The sequence below is a fragment of the Necator americanus genome, chromosome III (genome assembly GCF_031761385.1).
Source record: "Necator americanus strain Aroian chromosome III, whole genome shotgun sequence".
Classification (NCBI taxonomy): domain Eukaryota; kingdom Metazoa; phylum Nematoda; class Chromadorea; order Rhabditida; family Ancylostomatidae; genus Necator; species Necator americanus.
The window spans coordinates 6,735,938-6,752,340 of NC_087373.1; the positions used below are offsets into that span (position 1 = coordinate 6,735,938).

At 38.6% G+C, this 16,403-nt stretch overlaps 2 protein-coding genes across 3 annotated transcripts in view; both read right to left on the reverse strand.

The window, feature by feature from the left end:
- RB195_008788 (uncharacterized protein) overlaps positions 1-12,541 on the reverse strand; it is a gene marked incomplete at both ends in the record, with an annotated part of 29,467 nt that extends 16,926 nt beyond the window's left edge. The window contains 15 exons of one of the 2 annotated variants that reach the window (XM_064195461.1): positions 248-372; positions 8,539-8,599; positions 8,664-8,737; positions 8,945-9,033; positions 9,088-9,192; positions 9,832-9,925; positions 9,996-10,129; positions 10,189-10,299; positions 10,358-10,446; positions 11,121-11,202; positions 11,254-11,330; positions 11,388-11,484; positions 11,910-12,046; positions 12,102-12,213; positions 12,503-12,541. In XM_064195461.1, the coding sequence (XP_064046604.1) occupies positions 248-372; positions 8,539-8,599; positions 8,664-8,737; positions 8,945-9,033; positions 9,088-9,192; positions 9,832-9,925; positions 9,996-10,129; positions 10,189-10,299; positions 10,358-10,446; positions 11,121-11,202; positions 11,254-11,330; positions 11,388-11,484; positions 11,910-12,046; positions 12,102-12,213; positions 12,503-12,541 (1,426 nt within the window). Of the gene's footprint in view, positions 1-247; positions 373-4,661; positions 4,715-8,538; positions 8,738-8,944; positions 9,034-9,087; positions 9,193-9,831; positions 9,926-9,995; positions 10,130-10,188; positions 10,300-10,357; positions 10,447-11,120; positions 11,203-11,253; positions 11,331-11,387; positions 11,485-11,909; positions 12,047-12,101; positions 12,214-12,502 lie in introns of both variants that reach the window. The other variant, XM_064195460.1, reaches the window with a different exon arrangement.
- Positions 12,542-13,047: 506 nt separating this feature from the next.
- On the reverse strand, positions 13,048-15,617 carry RB195_008790 (uncharacterized protein; the record flags this gene model as incomplete). Its single annotated transcript, XM_064195463.1, has 6 exons — positions 13,048-13,164; positions 13,249-13,316; positions 13,373-13,456; positions 13,544-13,649; positions 13,738-13,842; positions 15,537-15,617. 6 exons carry the CDS (start codon positions 15,615-15,617, stop codon positions 13,048-13,050), a joined length of 561 nt encoding a protein of 186 aa, XP_064046608.1.
- Between the last annotated feature and the right edge of the window lie 786 nt (positions 15,618-16,403).

The window sequence follows — 16,403 nt, forward strand, 5'->3', positions numbered from 1 at the left end:
TTTCAATAAAAATTTGTCAGTTCAAAATTCGACAGTAAACGAAAACAAAGAGATTTCTGAGAAGCGCTTATTATTTTTAGCTTCATTTTAGCTCACCAACATACAGAAAAAAGGAGATTTGAAGGAAATCTTAGTCCTCAAACTTCTTTAAATGTTTTTTTTTTCAAAAAGATTTCTCCAAAACTGTTCTGTCCCTCTTTTTTTATTCTTCTAAAATGAAGCAATTTCCACCGGAATCACCACTTACCGTCGAGAAAATTTCGAGACCAATCACTATTTTTCACGAGATATGTCCCTGCCATCACTTCATAGGTGTAGAAACGATCATAGAATATGATCTCCACATTTTCTTCGATATAACTCTCAATAGTTCTAAATGAGATGGTGAACTACAGTAAGAAAATAATATAAGAAACTATAATGATATAGTGAAATATGACAAGTTGTTGCGGTTAGTTGTTGAGGTCCGTTGTAGCCACACGGTCGAGGGTTCGAAACCGCCTTAGTGCAAACCAAGCCTTTCATCCCTTCGGGGTAGATAAATTGGTACCAGGATTGTCTGGGAGGATAAAAACACTGACTTGACACATCAGCTGACTCCCACAAGTCATTTTATAGGCCAACACGCGTTCCAAGAAGCTCAACGATTACGAATTCCAGTAAAACGCGTTGGCACGTCCCAAGTGGATTGATACCTCAGTGACTTTATCCTTTTTCTCCTTTTAATAAGTTGTTGCACCATGTATAAATAGATTATTATAGAAGGAAAAGGACAACAATAAAGGCGGTTCAGTAACTTCAATTGTACTCGTAGCAGTAATAATTACTAATCTAAATAATGACAAGAAAGAAACAATGAGAATTTTCGTAACAATACGAAGACGGTGTAAAATACAGATAACTACTTCCTTTTCATAATTGTGTGGATAATTTTTGGACTACAGACTTCCTATCACTACTTTTGTTTCGCTAACCGCCGTGTTCTCATCACAGCGCGCGGTTCCGACGGGGTCCAGCTGTCACCTTCCTAGAGATTTTGCATGCTAGCATTATATTATATTATATTATATGTTCCATTTCATTTTTATTCCTCCATTTTTATGCATTTAAACTTTTTTTTTAAATAAAAATCCAAAAAGTGTGGTTTTGATCTATATTAATTGGAACGTCAAATGGTATTACCTTCCTAAATTGCTAATATGTGTCAAACGACCCTGATCATAAATATATGATGAGGATCGATCCCATTTTTTTTTAAATTAAAATCATCACTCCACGAATCTGACATGATATGGATTTCCGAGGGGCAAAAACTATACTTGGGCGTAAATTGCAAAAACGGGTGGGATCTCCCTCATCTCTCTCTGCATCACTGTAAACAGACGGCTTCGGAATACGGTTCCTGACGTCATCTATTGCTACGACCCTTGCGCTCAGCCCCCTGCGATTCGTCGAATGGGGCGTTCAGATGGATTTTCGACGAATCGCAGGCGGGGGCTGGGCGCAAGAGTGGCGTGTTGCAATAGAGGGCGTCGTAAGGAACCGCATTCCGAAGCCGTGTGTTCACCGTGATGCAGGGAGACATGAGCGAAATCTCATCCGTTTTTGCAATCTAGAGCTAAAGAATATACACCTCCGTATAGCTTTAGCCCTAGATCGATCGACCCTAAGCCCTCGAAAATCCATATCACGTCACATTTCTGGGGTGATAAATTTAAGCAATAAATTTCAGTGGATAAAGAATGTACCTACTTATTTGGGTTAACAACCCCTATATCAGCGTCTAGAAATAAAATATAGTCATACTGATTTAATATTGAAGCGAGTATACAATGTCGTCTGAAGAACATCTGAAATAAAAGTGAGTTCGAATGCTAGAATAAGGACAAATGTCCGAAATGATGGGTTTAGCAGGATTATTCTTGGACTATGTCGCCCAAGAATAATCGCCTTCCGGATCCGGAATAAGGATTTGTCGCCTTCCTTTTCGTACCACTATCTTTAGAGTACATTTTTCTTCCTCAGAAACAAAAATTCCCAATATTTGCAGTCCATTGCGATGAGTTATTGCTAGTCAGTCCTAGTTTATTCAATTTACAACTTCTTTGGAAAATGAAAGTCGCTAAATCGGAAAAAAAATAATTTGAATAAGCTTTTATTCCGTACAAAACGGCGAAACCAATCACTTTCGCCAGAATTATCGTTGTCGTCGCAGGACCAAGTTCTGCGCGCGGATGTAACGCGATCGTCACATCATACTATCGGTTCTCAGAATAACCAAGTGATGTTTGAAAATGGATACTCAAAAATTGTGGATACCTCTTTCTGTGCACATCTTCGAATTTGCACGTCCGCAGTTATTATACGGTATTCGTACTTATGAATTCGTGCATAACAGCTAACAGAACCTGCAAATAAATTTAAAGTCAGCATACGAACTAACAATGCTGGGATCTCTACTCGAAAAGATATGGCGGAAGGTGGAAATCACGACTGTGAGCGTAATCACGATCATTTTTCCCAAATCGTCGAATCGAAAAAGAAAACGGCGTTCCCTTCCAGGTATAGTAGAGTCAAAACGGCTGCGCTGGAAGCGCTGTGGTGAAGCGCAGCGTAACGGACCGAGTATAAGGACCGCTGCTACCACCGTTCATCGTTGCAGTTCATGATGGTCCCACCTCTATTCCAACCGCTATCTCCACCACGCCGCTTCGAGCGCAACCGCTTACGCAACTGCACCGTGCTTCACGTCGCTTTGGCACGATTATACATTAGAATGCGTCACTGTCACGCACTTGTCCGTAATCTACACTCTGTACACCGTGTTTTCCGTCAGGTTTCCACATTACGTCAATTTCGTGATACGTTACCTTTGACTAAGCTACGTTATTTATTACTTTAACCAAACAAACTTTCCAATATTACATAAACAATAAGCAAACAAGTAATTAGACGTCTCTCCACATTGTGTTCAGTAACGTATGTACATATGTACTCATAAACATTCTTTTGCTGGTATTATTTGTGCTATTTGTTCGCTGTATACTCCATTTGTGAACACATGGGTTGCCATATAAAGAATAAACAAATAAGTAAAAAAATATGTTATATCAATCTAATTGGAAGAGAACCAGTAGCAATAACATCATTTTGAAAGAGTTTCTTTTTTTTAATTTTACGAACTCATGGCCTCGATGTATTCCGTGAATGAAGTTCTATTCTCGACAATGGTAATAATAGCAATCCTTAATGATGACGAATGTGGTGTAGATAATAGATATGATCCATTTCTAAAAACAAAAAATATAAGCAGCAAGTGTAATTTACTAAGGTTAAGAATTTGTATTTTGTATACATTAATAAAAACTATATAACAAAAAAAAAGTAAATTTACCATCTTGTTCCCTATCTAGCAATGTTTTACGTGATGAAGTTTGAATAATTTAGTTCTGGTTTAGTTATATTTGCGTTCATTCCATGCGCTTCTTCGCGCTTTCTGGATGCTTCAAAAAATCAATAAATGATAGTTTGATGGTTTGCATTCGCTGCCTCTATAAAAGGAGCCGCTCCGAGTTTCGAAATTCATTCCATCAACAAATCAAATGACAAGCGGTAACCGGAACGGACTCGAGAAGCGGATGCGATCGAACAGCGCACCTTTCGAGCAATATCATCAGCAAAGAAGGAGGAGGAGGAGCTGCGGCGGGATGAAGAGAAACGGCGTCCCTGAGGGTGACTGGCGGAGTAGAGCACATGCTCCCCCGTCCAGACTTTGCTCACACGTCCGGGGATTTGTGCTTGCTGGGCCCGTAGTTAGTGGCTGGCTAGGCCTCGCCCCTTTCACAATGTATTGTAATGTATATATGAAGGGTGGAATGAGGCTGAGTAATAGCTCATGGTGTACTGTGTACAGTCGAGTGCTCAGGAGCCACAGGAGAGTGGCTAGGCAATCCATGCGTATGTGGTAAACATGCATGTGAGTTGTAAAGGGCTCGAAGACCCCGACCGCGAGCGTCCGGAGGGTGGCGGCCTGTGGTACCACACAAGTGTCGGAGCACAACGTACGAGCTGGCATGAGGTTGAAATAGGGGGAAACCACAGAGTCGTAAGGCGGTAGCCTTAGGCCCTCCCAAGTTAGTGACCGGCGCGGCAGGGAGTGAAGCATCGATGCCATACCCAAGCCTAGTGGCTACGAGGTACACTCTAGCCCAGTGCACACACCTTCTCGTATCCCTGGGATGTTAGGATCCTGTGCCAATTCCTCACGAGACCCACACTTCAATGATTCTCCAGAACTGGAGCCCGGTGACTAGCATCCGGGGCACTACATTCATCGTATTAGTTGGCTCAAAACGGTCTGAAACCTGCTATTATTCGTAAACGATTGGAGCTAGCTATTACGATCGAAGCAGGACCCTCGCTTACTGCAATCGGACCACAGAGATGACTGAAGGTCCCATTTCGATCGCTGCCGTTACTTCAACCGCACTACTACGAGCGTAGAACCCTACGTAACTGCACCAATAACTCAGGTGGTTTTAACCAGACCTTACGATACAGTAGGGGAAAACTACTAAAGCGACCAGATACTTGGCATTTTAGTGGATAAATTCTTAATGGTTCGCTGAAATTTTATGGAAAAATATCTAGAACCCACTTACCTATTCACGCTTTTTTGATATGGAATATTTTCCAATTCGCGATTTAATGTCGCCTGAAAAAAGCGAGCTTTTTTTTTCTCCAGTGAATAAGAGAAGGTTATCAACAATCTTTAGAACACTCTAACATTCTATTGGACAATTCTCTGTTATATTACCTAATGAAAAATTACGTAAACATTTGATTTATTTAGTTCGTAAAAGAAAGAATAGAAATGGAAAAAACCAAAAGAACCAGAACAAAAAAACCAAAAAAAAAATCCAGGACTAAACCCAAAAAAAAAAGAAAAAGACAAAAGATTTGGCACAATCCTACCGATATCCACTGTCACTTACTCTGTTAAAGTAAGTCTCCGGTGTTCTAACCATCGCATCCTATTGAAAAGAAACTTTAATACCTAATCCAATTAGTTAGAACGTATCAACTGTTCCTCTATAACTTTTTTTATAATATATTTTTGTTGCAACAAAGAAAACTATAAAACTGTTCAACTTTTCCGCTGCTTTGTTAATCTGAATTTTCTGAAGTATGAGGGGATCAAAAAGGTTTAGAATTTACCAATAAAACACGAATATACCAGCACATTTCCTAGAATAGGCTAATTTTCCTTCGAAAATTACTCTGCTACGTTACGTTACGTTACGTTGCTATTTACGTTCTCCTTATACGTGATTTGCTTGGCTCTACCTCATTTTCTATCAGTATTTTTTCATATTTGTATATTTTATATATATATATATATATATATATATATAGTTTAATCATATAAATTTATCTAGTGCACCCCCCGGATCTGTCCAGCCCTAGCAGATAGACTCAAAAATAGAATATAAAACTCTTGCTGTGGTTCCAAATTTGGAGTTTGCTAAATTCCCCGTTTCTTAATGAAAAAAAAAACTCGTGACACAATTTAAAGACAACTACACATCGTGAATCCATGTAGATTTATTACTGCGTCAGTGGTGGTCACAGGATTTTTTTTTATTCGAACAGAACGCGCAACAAATCAGAGAAGAAAGTGGTTGTGACCATGAAAAATCGGCAAGTAAAGTAAAAATAAATCTAGATATAGTATAATAATACAAGATAATGTAATAATATAACATATAACATACACAATAAGATAATATTATAATAAATATATAATATATAGGATAATACATAAGAATAAATGTAAATTAATATATAAAAATAAACACATCGTGAATCCATGTAGATTTATTACTGCGTCAATGGTGGTGGTAAATTAATATATAAAAACAAAAGTGCATAAATAAATAATATTTAAAATGAATAATGTCTAACAAATATCTACAAATATGAAACAATACTGATTGAAAATGAGGTGAAACGAGGCAAATCTTAGACAGAGTGAACGTAAAAAAGGCCTCAGAAATTTTTGAAAAATTAATCAGGCTATTATAGAAAATTTGTGTATATATCGGTGTTCTAGTGAGGAATTCCAAATTCCTTTTGATTTCCCCATATTTCCAGAAAGCAGATGATCAAGCGGAAAACTTGAGAAATTTTCCAGTTTTCCTTAATAGACCAAAAGTTTACAGTGGAAAAAGTTGTAGCGGGAAAAGTGTACGATGCTGGTGGCGCAACGAGTTCGTTATCATTTGTAATATAATTAAAAATCAACAACAATTTAAAATACCCAATTAACTTTACAGTTAGATAAAATAATTGATTAAAAATGGACAAAGTAGAAAAAAAACTACTACGTACCCGTGTTGAATAAAGTAGAAGAATAAAATAAATAAGGAATACAAAAGTAATAATTATATTCTTTTTTCGAATACGAACCATTTCCACTAGAAAAGAAAAAGACCCATATGCGGTGCAATAAAAATGAATCTGGAACGAAATATTAATATTTTCTCTGGATTGCGAATAAAGTGTCGTGAGCGGCCTGTGGCGATGCGAAAAAAAAGAAATGGAACTTTGATTTCTGCATTTCAAAGTACAAATCGACATAATCTAAGATCTAGGACATGATTAGTCTGGACGAAACACCGATACCTGCACAATTTCCTCGTTTCATTCGAAACGGTCGTTTTTAGATACGGATTTCTCTTCCTTGTTCCGTCTAAAACTTCCTGAATTGAAAAATAATATGAAATTAAAATTGCTAGCGCCAAATAAACTTGTTGTTGGATGCGCCAACCTCGAGACGAGATGCGTTCGACTTTGATTTTGGAATTACTTCAAACGTTTACGAAGAATTCATGTGTGCGCACCCTTACGATGAATTGTGGGGGCGAGCCTATGCGTCAAGTCAGTGTTTTTATCCTCGCAAACAAGTCTGCTACTAATTTATCGACCTCAGAAGGATGATAGAGGCTTAGTTGGCCTTATGGTGGTTTCGAACCATCGATTATTTAGTCCCAACTAAACCTCTGTACCACCGCGCTACATCCGCTATTCTGACATTCTATTGAAGATTTCTTTTTTACATTGCCTAGTGGAAAATATTTTTAATATCTTATCCAAGTGGTTCTTAAAAGAGAGGACACGAATAACAGCAGAAGAACAAAATAAAAACGAAAAAGACACAACGAAAAAGAGTTTGAAAAATTTGCCCACTCTTCCCGATATTCAGTGTCAGTTACGCCATCAAAGTAAGTCCTCCGCTGTTTTAACCATCAATTTTCACCACCACCTTCAACCATCTTATCCCTCGCGAGGGAAAAAAAAAACTACTGACTCGTAAAGACTATCTATTATGAGATCTAAGTATAAATCAATTTCACCGTTTATTTTCTTCTCTGTATTGGAAAAAGATAATCTTGACGATAATTTTAGATTTCGATTTAAATGTGTGAATATTTTCAAGAAGAAACGCAAGTACAATAATAGTACTAAAATAAAAAGCAAAAGCACCAGGAATCCAGTTGTTTGACTGTTAACAAGTTCATGACGACAAATACAGGCCACATTGAGTTCCTCTTCAGAAATGTGGAATCAAAATATAAGAGTAGTAGTAATTGCAACAACAACAGCAACAAGTAACAGCAATATAAAAGTAGAAACATACGAGAATATATATGTTGTTCAATTCCTTATCATTTTTTGAACAGAAATTGTTTTCTGGTTTACAGTAGGTGTAACGAAACCTACGTTCAACCAATAATATTAAAGTTAAAAGTAAAGGATAAAGTTCCTGACATTAATCAATCCGCTTGGGATGCGCCCCCACGTTCACTTCAATTCAGAATCGTTTGAGGTTTACGAACGTGTATCTGGCCTATACAATGACTTGCGGTGGCTAGCCGATGTGTCAAGTCAGTGCTTTTATCCTCCCAGACAAGCCTGGTACCAATTTATCGATCCCGGAGGGATGAAATGCTTGGTAAGCACTAGGGCGGATTTGAACCTCCGATCGATCGTGCAGGAAGCGGAACCTCTAACCGCTACACCACACCCGTCCATCAATGATATTAACCTTTCGGAAATACTGATTATAGTATATTCCAAAATTGTCGACAGCAGAAAAAAAAACACTATCAAATATACATTCAAAGCAAAGAGAAGAAAAAATCTGAGAAAACTGTAATGTAGATGTTTGAAAATACTAAGTATATCAATAAGTATCCTATACTGGATAGTAAAAAAGAAATCTCTGCAACGCTAACAATATGGATTTAAACAAAATAACAATAAACTGCTCAAAAAGTACTTCTAGAAGAATTCAACAAGTGGAAATAAGCGTAGTACGAAGTGAACTCTACAAAACGATCAAACAGCAAATGATAAGAAAAAAGAAAGTGCTGAAGGAAGAAAAATAGAGAAGAAATAGAAAAGGGATTGAGATCTAATAAAAACGTTTTACAAAGGCTCGTCTTCTCAAGAATCAACTCTGAGTTTCTTTGTTACCTCGTCCTTCTCCGAAGTAGGCCGTTTCGATGCGTTTCCATCAGCGACTTCAACATTTTTCCTGCTATCATCAGATTCGTCCGCAGAATCACTAATCGAACTTTCCCTGTTGACGTTCTCAGTACCATTTAACATCTGTTGATGACGCTTCAACGCTCGTACAGCATTTTTATGCCGTTTTCCAGCGAGATGTTTATTCCTTAAAGAAACTTTATGCACGATTGGAAAAAGAAAGTCCTCCGTGTCCGAGTAACACTTCTAAAATGACTTTTTTGTTGCTGATTTCTCATAAAGTGAAATTATGAGAAATTTAAAATGGAATTGAAATCAATGAAATTACTGCCCAAGAAAAAGAAGTGGAATCAACATTAAAGGAATTCCTGTGACGTAAAGAACAGATTCTCACCAATTTCTAGTTCCTGCCACAATAATACCACAAACTTCACAACGTCGAGTCATATTTGCGTCTTCACTATTTTCACCTTCATTATCGTTCTGAAAGCAAAGAAAAACCAATGATCAACTTAAAATATCCAACAAATAACTTACACTCTCCTTAAAATCACGACCGCTCATCCATTCGTCTACTATTCGCATCCCATCGGCAATAAAGGTGTTCTTATCAGAGGTATCTAATACCTTCAGAGATGGGACCTAAATAAAACGAATGATATAAAGAAATAAATAAATAGTAATCCGCTCTAGAATTAACAAGTCAGTCAAGATTTTCGGTTTTGAAAGTTTTCAATCGTAACTGTAGTATAATCCCACCCAACATATTCTTAACATGTTTTTCACCCAATCCAAAAAAAAAGAATGAATAGAATTCTGGGGAGCGGAAAAATTTCCATAATTTCTTATTCCTGGAACATAAGCGGAGTAAACCAAGCCTTAGGCTGCGGATAAATAGAACTTGGCCTACATTCCAATATCATACGGTGGTATATTTATACGACAATCAGTTAAAGGCTTCATCCCACGAATCTGGAGCGCTACGGGTTTAAGGTGGGTTATGCCTATGCGGGGTCGTAGCGCGTTTGCCCCCCCCCCCCCCCTGCTCCTCCTCCTCCTCCTCCGTTTGCGATTCGTCCGAATGGGTTTTCGACTAAGCGCAAACGTTGCACATTCAACAGAAGCCGTCGTAAGAAACAGCATTCTGGGGTCGTCCGTTTACACTGATGCAGGAAAGGATGAACGGACTCACCCTCTCCCCTCACAATCTACGACCCCGTATAGGCATAACCCACCTAAAACCCGTAGCGCCCCAGATTCGTGGGGTGGTGCCTCTCCTACCTCTCGTATCTCCTGACGTCGAACAAATCTTGAATTCACCCAATTACGTTGCCTACGGGCGTATTGTCTAGTGTGTAATTTAACATCTTCGCATCTGAAGAATTTATTTTAAATAATCATTTCATAAGCAAGCAGTCCTACTGTTGTACATCATGACAACAAACCCTTTCTCAAACAAACGTTCTCCTTTGCCAGATAATCGTTCCTCCGAGGAAAGTTCCAAATATGGAATGAATTCCTTCAATCCAATACATTGCAAGACGCCAAAGTGATCTCTATTAATCAACTTCTCTCGGTTCTAAACAGTGACGTAAATCGTTAAGATCACTTTTTACAGTGAAAAAAAAAACATACAACCTTATCATAATATTCTTCCAGTTCCTTCCTTAGACCCAACTTCTTCATCTTCTCAACACGTACGTTCAATCGTTCAATAAGGACTTCTTTTGAGGCATCCAGTGAAAGTACCTAGCAGAGAGTTATCAGGATTTAGATTTTTTTAAAAATATACGCGGAGGATTCATACCAGCGATTCTGGGAATCGAAGACGCCCTCCTAAATCTCGTGACCCATTAGACTCTTTCTGTTCTCGCAAAAATTCACTTTTTCTTTTGCCTAAAAGTAAGAAAAATGGTCACGAAGGTATAACATTAAAAATGAGAAAAGTCCAAAACAAAGGTTAAACAAAATAAATAACAAATTTCCGCTTAAAGAGCAGTGCACTTTTATGTCGTCATTTTGAAATTAGTGCCTCAATACACCACAAATTGAATCCAAAAGTGATATAAAGAGGCAAAAAAAGTAGGATGGGCAGGGATTTGGGAAGGAATGAAGTCAGCAAATGGGTAACTCAGCTGCACAATCATGCTAGCTTCATTCTATGCCGAGTATAAAGGCAGAAAGTTAATAAAACAAAAAGCAATGCTAACATGGTGAACACATAAATGTCCATCAGAATATAGTAACTACATAGACGAATTTGTTCTTCCAGTCGAGAAGAAACAGATTTCAGTATCCACAGAAGAGTTTGAAAAATTCAGAATAAATAACTATCAAAAATAAGTAATGGAATAGTTAAATTATAGTAGATGATGGAATGCGCTAATCCACATTTTTGGACGTTGCTGAGTTAAATGGGAATGAGCAACCACTTAGATAATAAGTAAGCTTTAATGAATGAATGGAAAAGTAGTGAAAATATAATTTATATACAGTAATAGAGTAAAATGTGATAAAAAAATAAGTGATACACGTGAAAATAACTGACGTGCAAAGCTAATTTAACGTACCCGTTAATTTGAATACTTCAATAGCTCGCAAAACTCGGGTTCGATTATTCGGATGCACTAATCGAGCAGATTGTGGATCTATCTGAAGTAGCGCCAAATAGCTGGTAATTACAGAAACAAAAATAGATTGTACCTCTTCAAGTCGCCGATGAAGTTCACTATTAGACAAACTTTCAAGGTTTTCCAACTCTTTAACATTATTTGATGATTCTGAAAATTAAAATAATTTTGTGACGCGATCAAGATCAATTCGACAAAAGAGAATACCTGGAGTTTCGATGATGTTCTCTTCAAACAGTAGACTTTCCACATAGTATGCTGTTCCACCAACAATAACTGGCGTACATCCGCGCTGTCGAATTTCCTGGAAAATTTACAATCTGCAGAGTACAATACAACACTATGTAGGCTTTAAAAATGCAGTTGGGTCAAAACGACCTGATTTGTTGGGAACTGTGTAGGTAAATAGTCCGCGGTGGGACCCTGACAAGTTCCAGCGAAGCTCACCTATGCTGAGCTAGGTCCCACCGCACTACTTCGGTTGCCTAACCGCTCATGCCCTTGCAGCACAAGTCGCTTCGTTTTGTCCCGACTGTACAGTACAATGAAATATCTGGGAGTATTTCAAAACAGTAATTTGGCATGATAAAAATTGATAATCTCGAGATTAAGCGAAAATTGGCAAATGAATGCAGAAAATATTCTAATTTATAGAAAAGGAATTCAAGAAAAGGATACGATAGCTATCAAAGAGATGCGTGTAGCAAGCAAAATGACTGAGAAGCATACCTCAATGGCTTCTAATCCTTGCTGACGAAACTGATGGATGTTGTATTTGGCGGTAGCTGCATCAACAAAACTCATCAAATGATGTGGTATACCATCTGCTTCTTCTTCAGTGATCTTATTCGTAGCTATGTCAAGACCTGCACGTACTGTTACTGTTACTGTATAGAGAAACAGTTCTGCAATGGTAACCACCTTTATAAATCTGCATCGAGTCAGCGCTTATTACTTCTCCTTTGTATTTCTTTGCAATAGCCACGCCCAGATCACTTTTACCTGTCCCAGTACATCCGATAACAAAGATGACCTGAATCAGTCACCATTATATTCTGTTAAGCAATAACGCAATAGAAGGGGGCGTGTCCAAACAACGACCCTATTGGTTGGCTATTTTCGCGTCATCATTTCAAACTCATGACGTCAGCAATAACTCACTAATAATTTCACCACTCAATTCTCAATTTTAATTTTACATAGATCCTATTCAGAAAAATTTGATGCAATTGTGCGCTCAGGAAAAGAGAACGCTGGAATCAAGGTAAATTTTACTACAAAACCTCTATATGCTCTAGTTAAATCAACTGTGAGAAACTCACCGGATTCTTCCGGATCACCTCTGTTTTCGCTCCAGACATTCTAAAAAGCCAACTGAACGTCTTCAGCATACATAGGATTCGAACTAAATCGAGAACTTTCACTGATGCTATCCTGTCTGTTTAAGTATTTTTCATAAGTTCACTGGAGCTATGGTGTCAAGACCCACTTTTCCTGTTCCTTTTTAGGAAAAAATGACTTCAGGACGAGTGTTTGAACAGGAAAATTCTCACGTTTTCAATGAAACGAAAAAAAGCCACTCATGCAGCAATTACAACGTGGTTGCTAGACCCAATTTTCGAGGACTTACAACTTTTATTTCCCTATCCCGAATGGCTAACGGAATACCTTTTCACAACCAAAAATACAAATTCTTTTATTTTGCAAGCATCAAATCAGCTTATACAGTTGTCGGAGCACATCCCACTTTATGCTAGACGAAACAAAACATTTTTCGAAGAATTTATCGCAATTAAGAGGGTCAAACTCAACAGCAACTTAAAACTTAACAACGTGAATGAACCTTAGTGACAATTAAAACGTTCGTCTATTGTTTTGTCTCCTCGAAGAACCTTTTCACCAATTCTAGAGCTTTTGCTCTATGGCTGATCTTATTTTTAGTTGTTTTCTCCATCTCGGCGAATGTTTGTAGGAATCCTTCGGGCTGAAATTTGAATCCAAAATGTATTTGAAGTTTTTGTATGTGAAGAATCACGAAAATGATGCAATGAAATGGCTGAAAACCTACTTGGAAACATGGGTCCCAACCAAAATCGGGCGGTCCTCGTGGATAGACAATATGTCCTGGGCATTTGCCTAAAGATGTCGTGTCTAAGCAGTGGTCAAGCCGAAAACGTTCAAATATTGCTCACCTTTGAAAATGTGTACTGGCTTATCTTTCCCTTCAGTGAATGCAAAAATACATTGAGCATAAGCAGATTTGTCGTCAAAACCCGCTTAAATAAAAATCCGAAATAAAAAAAAAACTCATCATAGTTGGATTCTAGTGAGAAAAAACTAATAAAGAATAGAATAACATTCACCTAACATTTGATACAATCCAGAAGGTCCAAGCTTCTTCAAAAACCATTTCACATAAACACCAGGCAATCCACCAAGCGCATTAAAACACAGGCTAGTGTCCTCGACCTGGAATTCTATGCGTTCAGCAATAGTCACAATGAGGTTAATTTTCAAAAAGTCGAAAAATTTCAATGTGGATCCGAGCATATCTCACCAGTACGGGGCCTTCCACACGTTCTGCGGCTTCTTTTGCCTTGCGTTCGGCCACATACTCAGGTTCACCTTGATACTCATCCAGGTCCACATTCACGCTTCGCACCTTAATGGGATCAGCATGGCACCTATGATACTGTATTTGTATACCACTATTTGTATATTACACTCTATTAGCACTTCAAGAGAGGCTACGCCAATACTGCAGAAAATAAAGTACTACTGGTAATCGACCGTTACACAATAATGCAAATATTTTTCTTCAGCAAAATTAATCATATTCAACAAGAATGCAAATAATAAAACCCGTTCACAGGTAATCTCTTAAAAATCATCTCGAGAGAAAACAATAACAGATATTCACAGATAATATTTACAGGAAATCTGATGACACAATGAGAATCACATCAAGACAGGAACACCAGGGAAAATGCTGAGATTTCCAGTCTTACCTGGAATCAGTGAAAAGGATAGACAATACAAAGACGGATAGAGCATAATTCTACCACGCTCTCGGGGTCGATTGAAGAGCACAACCACCTAATTTTTACCATGCAAGAAAAGAGGAACAATACCAAAGAATAGGATCATGATTAAAAACGTAAGAAGATAACCGAGCATTTTTTTAATGCCTGACATTAAAAAGATTCCATGCTTCTTTTAGGGACAATAAAATTGTCATATTTGATATCCCAGTGTTCTAAAAAATGCGGGAACAGGACAAAAATTAGCAACTTATGAAACAAAGAAAACAGTCGGATTCGGAGAGAGCACACGAAAAAGGAGACAACACCCGCCCACAACAAGTAATATGGCCTAAGAAATCAGAATGAGCATTCGTATTTAAACTAGAATAGAATGCGGACTCTGACCATCTCAAACTGCTTGTGTGGAAGAAATAAGGTTGTTTACGAGAACCAATCACGTAAGAGCTCATTCACTCTCGAACTATTCCCACTACTGGAACTACTTCCAGTGACATCATGACAACTTATATCATTAAATGACGGCATGCCGTTATCTTTTTCATTAGCGTATAGAGGTGAAATGTCGTGAGATGAATTCCACGAACATTCCAGAAAGGCTGGATCATCGAAAACTAACGGCGAAATGTCCGCACGCGAACGAGCGAAGGTTCTAGAGCCTTTTCCACATGGAACCATCATATCCGCTCCACGACTGGACCACTTCGGTGGTGAGAAGCTAAGCGGAGATCGTTGAATAATCGATGAAATGGTGTCATCGTTGTGAGGGTGGTGATGACGGAATTGTTCGGCTTCATGACGTTTCGCACGGTCCCAAGCGGAAATAGCATTCGCGTATTGTACTTTGCGTTGTTTTGCGCACTGCATCTTCCGGTGGTTCGCGGGAAAGTGTGACTTCATCGACTGCCTGATGAGATCTACTTCATAACGAACCTTCTTCCGAGGCATGTTCATGTAGTCAGGCGATTTCGTTGGCTCCGTCTGGACTGACTTTGAAATCGATCGACGAGGAGGTTCTACAGATGGCAATTTCACTTCTTGTTCTTCCTCAGCTTCTGCAGTTCTTCGCGATGCTGTCGGAAGCGTCCTCACTAACTGCAGGTCTTTTGCTAACTTTTCAGGCGGGACGCTGATCACGGTATACCTCTCTGTATCATACGGTGCAACAATATGCGGAATAGTTGCTTTGAATCCCGAAAAAAGCGATATATTCTCTGGTGTGCATCGTTTCGGGAAGTGTAGTTGCACTATTGGATAACTGCCATAGGACATCATCTGAAGTATAAACATTGGTCAGACACGCACTGTCACCAACCTCATATGACGATAGTATCGCTTTCACTTCGGCCAGCTTGCCAGCGTTTCCCGTAACGAGTGTTAATGTCGCGCGCGACATAACTAAACGTGGCTGTATTTGTGAAATTGTTCGCAATCGAAGCAGAAAGAAGCGAGACACATTGAATAGATCAGTTCTTACGTCATTCAAACTTCAAAATCTACTAGTTCCGGGGTCAACAGAATAAGAAATGGAATAACAAAGTATAGTAGGGTTAAAACGTATTGAAGCACGGTGAAGTTGCGTAAGCGGTGTGTATGAGCGTAGCGGTCGGGAGATGACCTTTGCTGGCACGACTCACTGCGCTGCTGTGCGCGATGGTCCCACTCCGAATCCAACCGCTGTCTCCACTGCGCCCCTTCGAGCACAATTGCCAACGCAACTGCACCTGGCTTCATTTCGTTTTAATGAAACAGCGAAGTCAAATAATCGGTCTGAACAAGACACGGCCAAGGGATGCTGAGCCACCGAAGAACGAAAAAAGGATCCCCGTATTTTAAAAAGCGAGAAAAGCATCAAGCAATGGGAATTTACAACAGACGCTACCTCAACGATTAACGTGAGAGCAGCACCATCAATGAAAGACTACTCGCCTACTTTCTACCATTAATTCTTAGCCAAACATGAAAAGATATAGAAAGAATTGCAAGCTAGAGAGTAAGTGTTACAGATAATGAAATTTGAAACAATGGAATCATCACGAATTTCCTCCCTGGTTTTCCTTGTATACGTTTAATGTAATTTTTCAACAGTTGATCTCAAAATAAAATTCACCATTACTTTTTTCTTCATTTTCTAAAACTGGTTAGCGATGCAGTGGAATGATAGATCCGAAATCAACATTTA